Below are 13,187 nucleotides of genomic sequence, written 5' to 3'. Positions count from 1 at the left end.
AATCCATTGGAATTTCTTGACAAGGGCTTCCAAAAGCATCCTTCTATTGGGTTCTTCCTCATCTTTCTTTTGTCTTCCAAGGCTGGCCTCTAGAGTGATGGATTCAGGATTTGCTTTCAGGTATTTTGACAGCTGTTGGAGTAAGAATCAGTGTCAGTTCCTCCTCAAAGGCATCTAAGTAGTGGGAGAAAATAAATTTATCCATCATTTTAAAACAATAGCTGGTTGACTCCCTTAGCTACATGTGGACACTACAGTATTGGAAATCATGATTTGAAGTCTTACATCTGAGCAGCACTTTCTGGTTAGGAACAAAATGATCAATGAGAAATAATTGTCTAAATAACTTTTTAATAGACTTAAGCCTAATGTCTTGGAAGGGTAATCCCTTGAACTCTTAAAGAAGTATACTGATGACTTTACTCTTTGGTTATACTTTTCTTTTGGGTGTTTAAGAACATACTATTGGCCCAAATAAATGAATTTATTTTTATACTTAAGGTCATTTGAGTATCTGTTCCTCAGGGGTCACATGGGCTTGAGAGGAGCCCCTGGCTCCTTTCTTTTGCCAGTTCCATCTATGTGAAATAAGTCAAAAGTCCTGTTCGACCATGTCTGGTTTCACTTGGAAGCATGAATGAGATGTTTCCTCTAAGTTGATCCTCCTCTTTGTAGACTAGATACTGGTTCAAGTCCATATCATGGAGTCTCCATGTCCTCCCTGAACAAGATGACAGGTATAGAGTCACTCTCCTAAAGAATATCAGCTCTCTCTCATTTAACAGTAATCAGTTGTCAACAGTTCCTTGGATAAGGTTGGGGCCTGCTATTCATATCCTCAGTTCTATGCTGGGGCTTTTTCTGATTGACTCAGCGTGGGTCTTGTACATGTTGTCGCCATTGCTGCAAGTAAATATTTCTAAGTTTTCAGAGGCCTGAAAGCCTCTGCTTCCATATGTTCATGTACCAACTCCGACTCTTACAATCTTTCTGGCCCCTCTTTGGCTGGGTCTCTCTCAGACACATAGTCTATGGTTGTGACTTGTTGTGGAGCTCTGTAATAGCTGCCATCTTTTGCAAATTCTTGGTGGTCCTCCACCACCTCTGGCTTTTGCAATCTTTCACCCCCTCCTACACAATGAGCCCTCAGCCTTTGGAGGTAGAACTTTGATATAGGTGTCTATTCAGGGACAAACATTCTGTGGTCACTTATTCTCTGCATGTTGGCCAGTTGTGGGTTTGTGTTAATCGCCATCATCACAGAAGCTAGCTTCTCTGCTGAGAGCTGAGGGCTGCGTTAATCTGTGGGTATAAAGAAGTCATTAGGAGTCACTTATAAACTATATCTATTTATCAGAATAACAGTATTAGGCTCGCCCCTATGCCTAGTGGCCTGTCTAACCACAGGTTCTTTGGTCTGATAGAAAAATCAGGTATGGGCTCCATTGTATGATGCAGACCTTACTGACATTCAATTAAAATGTAGTTGGTTATCCCTATAATATTGCATCAGTGGACACAACTTGCCAGTCCAAGTTGCTGTTGAAGTATGCACGGGATTCACATTTGGGAGAGTTGATGATTAATTTTCTCTTTCAGTAGCATACATAGCACCTTCCACCATCGTGAAGGCTAGTCAATAGATATGAGAAGCTGAGTCAGTACCAAGTGCAAGTTCGACCACTGGTGTCTAGTCAGTTTATCTGTAGTCACTCCCTTAAAGAAGATCAGCTCTCCCTCACCCAAGAGTTCTTCAGCTGTGATTGGGACTTGCTGCCCATTTCCCCAGTTCTATGCTGGGGTTTTGTCTGCTTGAGTTTTCATGGGTCTTGGGTCTCTTGATATCACTACTATAGATTCATATAAGCAAGGTCCCAGGAGCCTGTAAGACTCTGTTTCCAAATGTCATGCACAGCCTCCCCTGGCTCTAAGAATCTTTCTGCCCCTTTGTCCAAAATAGTCCCTGAGCCCTGGGAGGGTGGTATTTAATATAGGAACCCTGTCTGAGAACCCACACTCCTTAGACTCTAATTTGCTATGCTTTGGTCATTTGTGGCCTTCTATGTTCATTGCTCTCTGTTGCATGGCTGAGCTTAGATAAAGATAGTGTACTTTACTGTACAGAAGCTTTTTAGTTTCAAGAGGTCCACTTGTTAATTGCTGGAAAGAATGTTATAGGAATCCTGTTCAGAAAATCCTTTCCTATGCCTGTAATTTCTGGTATGTTCACTACATTTTCTTCTGTCATGTTCAGGGTATTAAGTTTTATTTCATGGTCCTTGATTCATTTGGAGTTGAGTTTTGTGCATAGTGAGAGACAGGAATCTACCTTCATGCTTCAGCACGCTATTGTCCTGTTTGACCAGCACCATTTGTTGAACATGCTTTTTACTTGTGAGTGTTTCTGACCTCTTTATAAAAATACAGATGGCCTGTAGCTAAGGGAGACAACCCGCTATTGTTCTAAAATGTTGGATAATTTGTTTTCTCCCCCATCTAGAAGCCTTTGAGAGGGAGCTGACACTGATTCTAACCACTCTAACAGCTATCAAAATAACTTAAAGCAAATCCTGAATCAATCACTCTAGTGCCCATCCTTGGAAGACAAAAGAAAAATGAGGAGGAACCCAATAGAGGGATGCTTTTGGAAGCCCTGTCAAGAAATTCCAATAGACTCTCATATGAACATTTGAAAATTTCCCTGTTCTGACTTTTTCTAGTTCCCTTTCTAGAACATGTAATGCTAATTACTCTTGCCTTTACTTCTCGTTCACATCTCCTATTCACCAGTCAAGGACTTTCTTTTCCCCCTACAGATAAGAGTTATGCAATTTGGGAGTCTTTTAGATAGACCCGCTGAGGGGGTACTCAAATTGCATCACCCTGCGTCCCTGTTCATCAAGGAAGAAGCCAGAGAGGTCTGTGTCCCTATGCCCTACTGGCAATTTGGGTAAATTCTTCAGAGGATGGTGTGATATGAATAGGAGGCAGGAATTCTCTAGGTAGTTAGGGTAAAAAGACCCCAAAGTAAAGTAGACACTTTCTTGACTAAAAGTCAAAATGTCTTTGGGCCTGTTAGCAACCTACTCCGCTCTAAAGGCCAAAAGTGTCAAAAAAAATTGGGAGCTTTTATCTAACCCTTAAGAGATTTTAGGGTTGCTCGTTTTCCCAGTTCTATGCTGGGTTACTATCTGGGAGTCCCTTTGGTCACCCTGGCCAACAACTCAAAAGAAGGTATCTTCTATCTGGAGTTGTTGCTTGTTATGTAGCCTTTAGCTATACATATGGATTCTTGAGAAATTATATTAACCCCTTTAATCTTTGGTTATACTTTCCTTTTGGATGTTTAAGGCCATACAGTTGGTCCAGATAAGCCAATTTATTTTTACTCTTAAGGTCATTTGAGGATCTGTTCCTCAGGGGTCATATGGGCTTGGGGGGAACCCCTGGCTCCTTTCTTTGACCAGTTCCGCCTATGTGAAGATAAGTCAAAGGTCCTGCTCAACCATGGTTGGCTTCGCTTGGAAGCATGGAGGAAGTGATTCCTTTGTGTTGACCCTCTATAGACTGGACACTGGTTCAAGTCCATCTGGTAGGGTCTCCTTGGCCTTCTTAATCAACAGGACAGGTGACTTACCACAATTACAGGACATTTTGAGAGTTGCTCATTGTCCCCTGGAACTAGTCGACCTAGGAGGGCAAGGAGCAAAAACTGTCCTTTATGTCCCTCTGACCAAATTATTATAGGTCTCAAAGTATGTATGTTAAACATCCAAGAAGGTTACTTCCACAAGTCTCCTACGTTTTTTTTCTTTTTATTAATTCTTTTTTTTTTTTTTTTGGTCTTTTTGAGACAAGGTCTCCCTATAGCCACAGCTGGCCTGGAACTCACTATGTAGACCAGGCTGGCCTTGAACTCACAGAGATCTGCCTGTCTCTGCCTCCTGAGTACTGGGACTAAAGGCATGCGCCACCACGCCTGGCCAGTCTGGTACTTTTAATTATTATGTATCATGTAGACAAATCTTGGGCAAAGACCAATTGTTCTCAGATAACCTCACCTAGATATATATTTCTTGATCTGCTATGTATAATTTGTCAGTAGGTTGTAGGAGTAATATGATTCCCTTTGTTTTTCAAAACTAGCTAGGCATTATTTATCTCTCATAGAACTGGGAAAATGAACTGCAGACCCTAATCTTATCTAAAGGAATATTGACAACTGATTGCTGCTAGCAGAGGAACAGCTGACCCTCCTAAAACAAAGACCTCTAGATAGACTGACTAGATTCACCAGAAGGGAAAGTAGTGGGTATTGCCTGGGGTGCCAATAACACAGCAGACAGTAGCTGGGATATCAGAGTATAAGGGCTCTAGTGGGGGGAGAGAGGCTATGGGAGGGTGCCATCTGGGAAGTGGGTGTATAGTTGAATAAGATGGTTTGGGATGTTCTGTGTGATACACACACAAAAAAAAAATCAACAAATTTTTTTAAATGTATTACATTTGAGGAGGAAGCATGGAAATTTACACCAGGTCAATCAGTAGAGGTGATAAACATTACCATTGAAATCTACCCAATGACTTTATAGACATACACAGGGGCCAAGGATCCAAGTGCAACTGATTATAACTAGTAATAATCAGATGCATACGGATTAGAGATGCATGCACCAACATCTCAGGGTTAATAGCAAAAACAATGAGTCTTTCTGCAAGGAACAATATATTCTAAAATGAAATGGAGATCTTTTTTAAAGGTTAAAAAACTCATTCAATTTTACGTCTTACAGGGCTTATACTGAGTTCAATATTGTATAACTGTATTAACTCAACTGTGAACCTAGAAACTTACACCCACTTGTGAAAGAGATGTGCTCTTGCTCTGGAGTGTGTTACTGAATATGTTAAATATGTAGTGAAATGCTTTTTCTAATCATGTAGTTATTAAAAATTAAAAGAATAATGATTAAGAAAACAATAATTAGTAGATGTGAGAAACATAGGCATTGAAATCTACCTGATGACTTTATATCCATGCTCAGATGCCAAGGAGCTCAGAAAGTAACTGTCACTAGTAATAATCAGATATATAGAGATTAGAAATGCATGTGCAAACATCTTAATGTAATTGCATTGAAAATGAATTTTTCTGTATGAAATTGCGTATTTTAATAATGAAATGGAGATCTTTTTTAAAGGTTAAAACTTTAATTTTATGTCTTATAGAGTTTATACTGAGTACAATATTGTATAACTGTAATAATTCAACTGTAAACCTAAAAATTTACAGCCAATTTTGAAAAAGATGCATCTTAGCTCAGAAAATTGTTATTGAATATGCCAATGCTGTTGTAATGAAATGCTTTTTCTAAGTATGTGGTTATTAAATAAATAGTTAACTGGGAAAAAATACTAAACAATAAATTATGTGTATATAGGGGAGTGTGTGCACATGAGTGTAGTGGTCCACAGAGGCCAGAAGAGGGCATCAGATCCTCTAGAGCTGGAGCTACAGGTGGTCATGAACTGCTCAACATGGGAACTGGGAGCTAAGGTTTTCTGCAAGAGCAATAAACATTTTTTAACTGTTCAAAAAAAAAGATTTTAGGGTTATCTCTTAAGAAGGGGGAATGCTAGAGTAGCCAAATGCCCCAAAAGAAAGAAAGAAAGAGAGAGAGAGAGAGAGAGAGAGAGAGAGAGAAGAAAGAAAAAGAAAGAAAGAAAGAAAGAAAGAAAGAAAGAAAGAAAGAAAGAAAGAGAAAGAAAAAGAGAAAGAAAGAAAAAAGAAAAAAAGGGGCTGAAAATGTGGATTCTTAAATTGGAGTCATCAATTCTATTCCACTGAATAATGTGTTTGTTTTATGACAGCATCATACTGTTTTTATTATTACAGCTCTGCAGTATAATTTGAGATCAAGGGTGGTGATATCTCCAGCATTTCTTTTATTATTCAGGATTTTTTGGCTATCCTGGGTATTCTTTGCCACTATTTAAAATTTGCAACTATTTGTAAATTTCCTTGAACAATTGTGTTAGAATTTTATGGATAGTGTATTGAATCTGTAGATTACTTTTGGCAGGATGAACATTTTTACAACATTAATTCTATCAATCCATGAGCACATGAGGTCTTTCCATCTTCTGGTATCTTCCATTTTTTTTTTAATTCAGTGTCTTAAAGTTTCTGTTTTATAACTCCTTCTCTTTATTAGGTTTTTTCCAAGATATTTTATGTTTTTTGAGTCTTTCCTGAATGGAATCATTTTCCTATTTTCTTTCTTAATATAGTTGTTGCTTGTTTATAGGAGTGTTACTGAATTTTTGTGTTACTTGCTACTTTGCTCAATATTTTTATAGCTCTATGAGTTTTCTAGCGGAGTCTTTAGAGTCTTTCACATATATGATCACATAATCTGTAAATGAGAATTCTTTAATCTCTTAATTTTCTATTTCTTCCCCTTTGCCCCTTTATCTTATGGCTGTAGCTAAGAATTCAAGTGGTATATGAACATATTTAAAAGTGTGGACACCCCCGTCCTGTTCCTGATTATAATGATCATCCTTTGAACTTTTCTCAGTTTAGTATGGGGTGACTGAGGACTTGTTTTATATTGCTTTAATTATGTTAAGATATGACTCCTGTATACCTATATTCTCCATGACTTTTAATATGAATCGGTGTTAGATTTTTTTTCAAAGGTCTTTTTGCATCTAGTGAGGTGATCATGTGGCTTCTGTCTTTGAGTCTGTTCATGTAGTGAGTTTCATTCACTAATTTATGTATGTTGAATCATCCTTTCATCTCTGGGATAAAGTCAAACTGATCATTATGAATAAACTTTTTCATGTCCTTTCATTTGGTTTGCAAGTATTATAGTAAGGATTTTTTATTTTATGTTCATCAGAGATATGGGCCTATAATTTCCTTTTTTGTTGGTATTTTTTATGCTTTTGACATTAGAGCAATACCAGCTTCATATAAAGAAAATTAGAGTGTTCCTTCCTTTTCTATTTGGCAGAACAACTTAAGGAGTATTGGTATAAGAATATCTTTGAAAGTTTGTAGAATTCTGTGCCATATCCATCTGGTCCTGGGCTATTTTTGGTGGGGAGATTTTTCATTACTGTATCTGTCATGTTGGTTGTTATGTGTCTGTTTAAATGCCATTTTGATGTAACTTCTGTAGGCCATACTTATGTAGAAATTTATCTATTTCTTTTAGATTTTCTTGTTTAGTGGAAAAGTATGCTCTTATATTGTTCTGAATTTCCTCCAGGTCTGTTGTAATGTTTCCCATTTCTTCTCCGTGTTTATTAATTGTTTCCTCTCTTTCTTTGGGCTAATTTGCTAGTGGTTTTTCATTATTATAAATCTTTTCAAAGAAACAACTCTTCATTTCCTTGATTCTTTGTATTATTTTCTTCCTTTATATTTCAGTAATTTACATGTTGACTTTAATCTCTTACCATCTACTCTTCTTTAGGTGTTGTTTTTCCTTAGTTTTTTAAGTCCTTCAGATATATCATAAGTTTATTTATATTAGATGTTTCTAGTTTCCTGGAGTAGGCACTCAATACTATATATTCTTCTCTTATAACTGCCTTTATTGTGTCCCATATAATTTGGTATGTTGTTTTTTCTGTTCATTTATTTCTCAGAATTTAAAATTTTCCCTCTTGATTTATCTCTGATCCAATTTTACTTCAATAGGAGTGTGCTGTTTAGTTTGCACAGTTAGTGTAGTTTTTCCCATTGTTGGTGGTATCTAGTTTTATTATTTTTTGTGCTCAGGTAGCCTAAAGAATATTTCATTTTTTCTAAATGTGGAGATTTTTTTTGTGTCCTAATATATGGTCAGTTTTGTACAAAGATTCATGGACTTCTGAGAAAAAATGTATTCTTTGTTGTTTGGGTGCAGTGTTCTATAGATATACGTTACATCCATTTGATTTATCATGTCATTAATCCAGAGTTTCTCTATTCAGTTATTGTCTGGCTGATTTGTCTGTTGCTGACAGTGGAGTATGGAAGTCACCTACTATTATTGTGTTGGAGTCAATCTGTGATTTTAGATCTAATAGAGTTTCTTTTATGAAACTGGATATTTATGTGTTTGGTCCATGTATGTTTAGAATTATAATATATTCTGGTGTATTTTTAATTTAATGTGTACAAAGTGACATTCCTTATCTCTTCTGACTTGTTTAAACTTGTAGTCTACTTTGTCAGATATTAGAACAGCCACATGTGCTTGTTTCTCAGATCTGTTTGCTTTGAATATAGTTCTCATCCTTTTACCCTGAGGTGGTGTCACTCATTGATATTGAGATGTATTTCTTGGAGACATCAAATCAGTGGATTCTGTTTTCTAATCCAATCAGTCTGTGTCGTTTTTCTTTTCTTTTTTTTTCTGGTGCATTGAGACCTTAAAATTGAGAAATGTTATTGACCAATGTTCGTTAATTTCTGTCATGTTGATGCTGTAGTGTTATTTTCTTAGACCTATTTTCTTTAACTGCTCAAGAATGATTTATTTATTCTTTTTCCCATTGGAGAGCATTCAATCTTCTCTTCTGACCCAAGTATTCCTTTGAGTATTCTCTGCAGAGCTGGCTCCGTGGACATGAATTCCTTAGATTTATTTTTACAATGGAAATATTCTTTCTCCTTCAATTACAACTGAAAGTTTTACCAAGTATATTAGTATACTCTTGAATCTCTGTTCTTTCCTAATTGCAGGACATGGGTTCAAGCTCTTCTGGTGTTCATAGCCTCTACTGAAAGGTCAGTTGTTATCTTGATGGACCTGGCTTTATATTTGACTCGATCATTCACAGCTTTCAGCATCTTTTCCTTGTTCTGTGCATTTAATGTTTTACTGTTATATGATGTGGGGAGTTTCTTTTCTGGTTCTGTGTATTTGGTGTTCTCTGTGTCCTTTTTATTTGGTGGGTATCTCTTTCTCTCTACTTGGGTAGTTTTCTCCATAATTTTATTAACATTATTTTTTTACCTTTGACATGGGTTTCCTCTCCTTATATATTCATATATAAGTGTCCAGAAGACTCTGGACAGTGTCCCAGAGTCTTGTATAGACTGTTCTTGGGTTATGTTTTATATAACATTTTCTTTGATTGAATGATTCATTTCTCAAAGCTTGTCTTCAAGATCTCATAAACTCTTTTCCATTTTTCCTCTTCCTTTTTGCTTATTTCGTCTAGGTGTTTTTAAACTTTGTGTTATTCATTCGAAGTTTTACTTCAATTTGGCTTAAATTTGGAGACTGTTAAATTTTTTTTTAATTGAGCTTGGTACATTTCTTAATCAAACAGACTCACACCCCCAATCAGTGCCTTCACAGCCCCACCCCACGGACCTCATGCATTTCACATACATGTTATGTCTTATCAGGTCAAGCATGTGTAACCAGATGTGCTTTGGCTGCAAATTCATCCACTAGAGTCTAGTCATCCCATCTAGAGATCTTAAGGAAGGTCTACTCTCCCTCACTCAGTAGTAATCAAACTCTGGCAGTTCCTAGGATAGGGCCTCCTGCTACCCATTTCCCTCGCTCCACTCTGGGTCCTTTTCTGATTGAGTTGGCCTGGGACCTGTCCTCAAGGCCACCATTGCTGAAAGTTCACAGGTGAAAGCTTCCAGTGGTCTGTTACCCTATGTTCATGGACCAATCCTGACTCTTGCAGTCTTTCATCCCCCTCTTCTGCAATGTTCCCTGAGTCATGGGTGGGTGAAGTTTAATACAGGTACACATACTCTGTAAAGAGATTGTCTCTTTATTGAATCCTAATTTGCACTTTTGAATAGCTTTCATTATTTTATTTAAATGTTTGTGTTTTCCCTGTCTTTATTCAGTCTTTTTTCATATCCTCTTTGAGATGCTTGATTATAATAGCTATTTTGAAATCATTGTTGGCACATCTGGTAGGTTCCCATTCTCGGGAATCATTATGATATGGTGGTTAATTTCTGGAGCAAACACTTATCTTGGGCTATTCATGTATTTTTTGAGAGAGATCTAGACATATGAATTTGTGTGGTGGCCCAAGATCTAAGATGGTGGAAGGGACTTGCCATTGTAGGGCTCAGGCAGCAAACAGATCTGGGGTGGACAAGGTTCTCAGTGACCCAAGCAGCTCTGAGAGCTGAGATAGTGGAGGAAACTCACCACAGCAGGACTGTGAGAGCTCACAGGTCTGCGGTAGGCAAGGGTCTCAGTGGCCTGAGCAGGTTTGGGAGCTTAGATGGCAGAGGGAACACACCATAGCTGGTACAAAGATCTTGGCTGAGCAAGGATCCTAATATACCTCTTTTACTAATAACTCAATATTGATGGACTCAGTTCCCCAGTGAATATGCATAATAGCTGGTTAGAATAGAAAATGGCATCCATCTTTTGCTACCCCTAAGAATCATATCTAGCCATCAATGATATTATATCTCCCAATAAAAATCTCCTACTATCAGATGGATAACAGCACAGAGTTTTACCAGACCTTCAAGGAAGAACTAATACGAATATTCCTCAAATACTTACATAAAATGGAAAATGAAGGCAGACTTTCATTTTGTTTTATAAAGTCAGTATTACCATGATACCAAAACCATATGGAGACCCAACAAAAAGGACGCCATAGCCCAATCTCCCTGATGAGTATAGATGCAAAAAATCACAATGAAATACTGGGAAACCGAACTCAAGAACATATAGAAGAATCATCCACTGTGATCAAGTCAGATTCATCTCAGAGGTGCAGGGATGGATCAACACAGGTAAATCAATAAATGCAGTTCACCACATAAACAGTCTCAAGGATAGAAACTATGTGATCACCAGCCTGGTCTACATAGTGAGTTCCAGGACAGTTGAGGCTACAGGGAGACCCTCTCTCAAAAACAAAAAGACAAAAAAAAAAAAGAAGAAAGGGCCTTTGACAAAAATCCAGCACCCCTTTATGATAACAGTCATGGAGAATCTAAGGGTACAGAGGACATATCTCAATAGTATAAAGGAAATTTATAACCAGGTCATAGCCAATATCATCCTAAATGGAAAAAAACAAATAGTATTTTCACTAAAGTCAAGAACAAACAAGTGTATTCACTCTCTCCACTCCTGTTCAATATAGTGCTTGAAAAAATCCATTAGGACTGAATAGATATATCAGTAGGTAAACCTGTTGCTGCTCAAATGTGAGGAACTGTTTGAATCCCCAGAAATCATCTAAAAAAATCTGGGTGTGGTACCAAGTGTCTATAATTCAAGAGCTCTAATGATGAGATGGGATATGGAGATAGGAGAATTTCTATAATCTCAGGCAAGCCAGCCTGTGTGCGAGGCAGGAACCACAAAAGTCTCCTACCTCAAACAAGCTCAAATTCCAGGACCAACACAATAGGTTGTCCTCTGACATCCACCTGGGTGCTGTTGCACACCCATACCTGCACTTATATCCAAAGACATGCACACTTGTAAACATGGACACATCATAGACACACAAAGATAAAAAAAAACAGAACAATATATGAATATTGGATAAGGAGAAAAGAACATGAAAGAAATCTAAAATAAAGACATTTACTTTTGGAATGGAAACAGAGGTACTGACATAGGAATCGAAGAAGCAAAAGTAACCGCAGCAGAGAATTGCATTTCTACACAATTACAAAGGAAGTTTTATAAATTCAATCACGTGGAAATCATGAAAAATAATAAATTAGTTTTCAAATGAAAGTCTATCTGAAAGACAGAAAACTAAAACCTTAAAGATTTTCAATTTGCTTTCTTTCAAATGAATGAAAAAAGTTTCCTTTAAGTTAAAAATAGTTCACTAAGCAAACAAAGATTGGATCTAAAAACGTGCTCTAAGGAATAGCAGCATAGATAAATATATGTAGTACTTTAATTATAAAACACAGGAAGGAACAAACACACTATCAGATTACTTTCACTTCTTCTTTGAAGAGGCATTCCACAGACCGTAGTCCAGAGGTTGTGGGGGAAATGAGATCTGACAGATTCATTCTCCATGACAGCAACCCCAGGAGCTTTTTGTTCAGACCTAGAGCACTGTGGGAGGAAACTCCTTACCCTGCTGACAGTAATAGGTTGCACCATCATCGGCCTCCACAGGATTAATGGTGAGGGTGAAATCCGTCCCGGACCCACTACCACTGAACCTGGCAGGGACCCCAGATGCTATTTTAGATGCACCATAGACTAGAAGTTTGGGAGGCTGTCCTGGTTTCTGTTGATACCAGTGCATCAAATTAACTACGCCATAATAATTGACACTCTGACTGGCCTTGCAGGAGATGGTGGCCTTCTGTCCTAGTGAAACAGCTGAGGAAGCTGGAGACTGGGTCAGCACAATGTCGCCAGTGGATCCTAGAATGATAAAACACACCCAAAACTACTTTAACAGACATGATGAGACCACTCCAGGGTAGGACAATTGAACATAACATCTGTAGTAATAGTCACAGGCATCATAGGCCACCAGAAAATGAAAGAGCAGTGAGAATCTTAAAATGAATTACAAAGTTCATAATTCAAATGATCAAGAGGTTAGAAGTGAGAAACAGCAATGTCTGCAGAAATGCTCCCAACACTCATCTGCATCTTCTCACCTGGAACCCAAAGCAGCAGCACCCCTAGCAAGAGAGTCACTGACTCCATCTCTAAAGAGCAGAACTAGAGACTGCTTCTTAGGATACTGACAAGCTGCATTTAAAATGCTTTGAGGAACCTGGACCATCATCTAATGACTGAACATGCAAATCAGCTCAAAAATGTTTTGGTTGATCCTCCAAGGGATACCTGCTCTTGTTTACCTCACAGGGAGCTAGGGCTAACAAATACTCTGCTGGATTATCTCAAGTACATTTTTTGTGTCTGTTCTGTTGAATCTCTCCCCCCCCTAGTATTTTTGAGGTGCTATACAGAAGAGTATACTGTGGAAAGTCCACTATTTTCAGGAGCCTTTTGGTCATTCAACACTATTGTGCTTTTCAAATGCGTTGTGATTTTAGAAAACAGAGAAGGCAACTGAATTACATAAAAGGAGGAGGAGTGGTGAGATTACAATGGGGGAATCGATGATGCTATGAGGCTTTTAAGCCAAATGTAGAAATCTCATCATCAGGCGCTGTTAGGCTGAGAATC

General features: G+C 37.8%; 1 gene segment (V, D, J or C); it reads right to left on the bottom strand.

The window, feature by feature from the left end:
• Positions 1-12,084: 12,084 nt before the first annotated feature.
• On the bottom strand, positions 12,085-12,711 carry LOC103741415. The segment is given in 2 exon segments: positions 12,085-12,410; positions 12,653-12,711. Coding segments are annotated over 2 exon segments (375 nt in total).
• Positions 12,712-13,187: the final 476 nt, after the last annotated feature.

The sequence above is a fragment of the Nannospalax galili genome, unplaced genomic scaffold (genome assembly GCF_000622305.1).
Source record: "Nannospalax galili isolate Female #2095 unplaced genomic scaffold, S.galili_v1.0 scaffold1460, whole genome shotgun sequence".
NCBI lineage: Eukaryota > Metazoa > Chordata > Mammalia > Rodentia > Spalacidae > Nannospalax > Nannospalax galili.
This window is presented reverse-complemented; position numbering and strand designations above follow the sequence as displayed.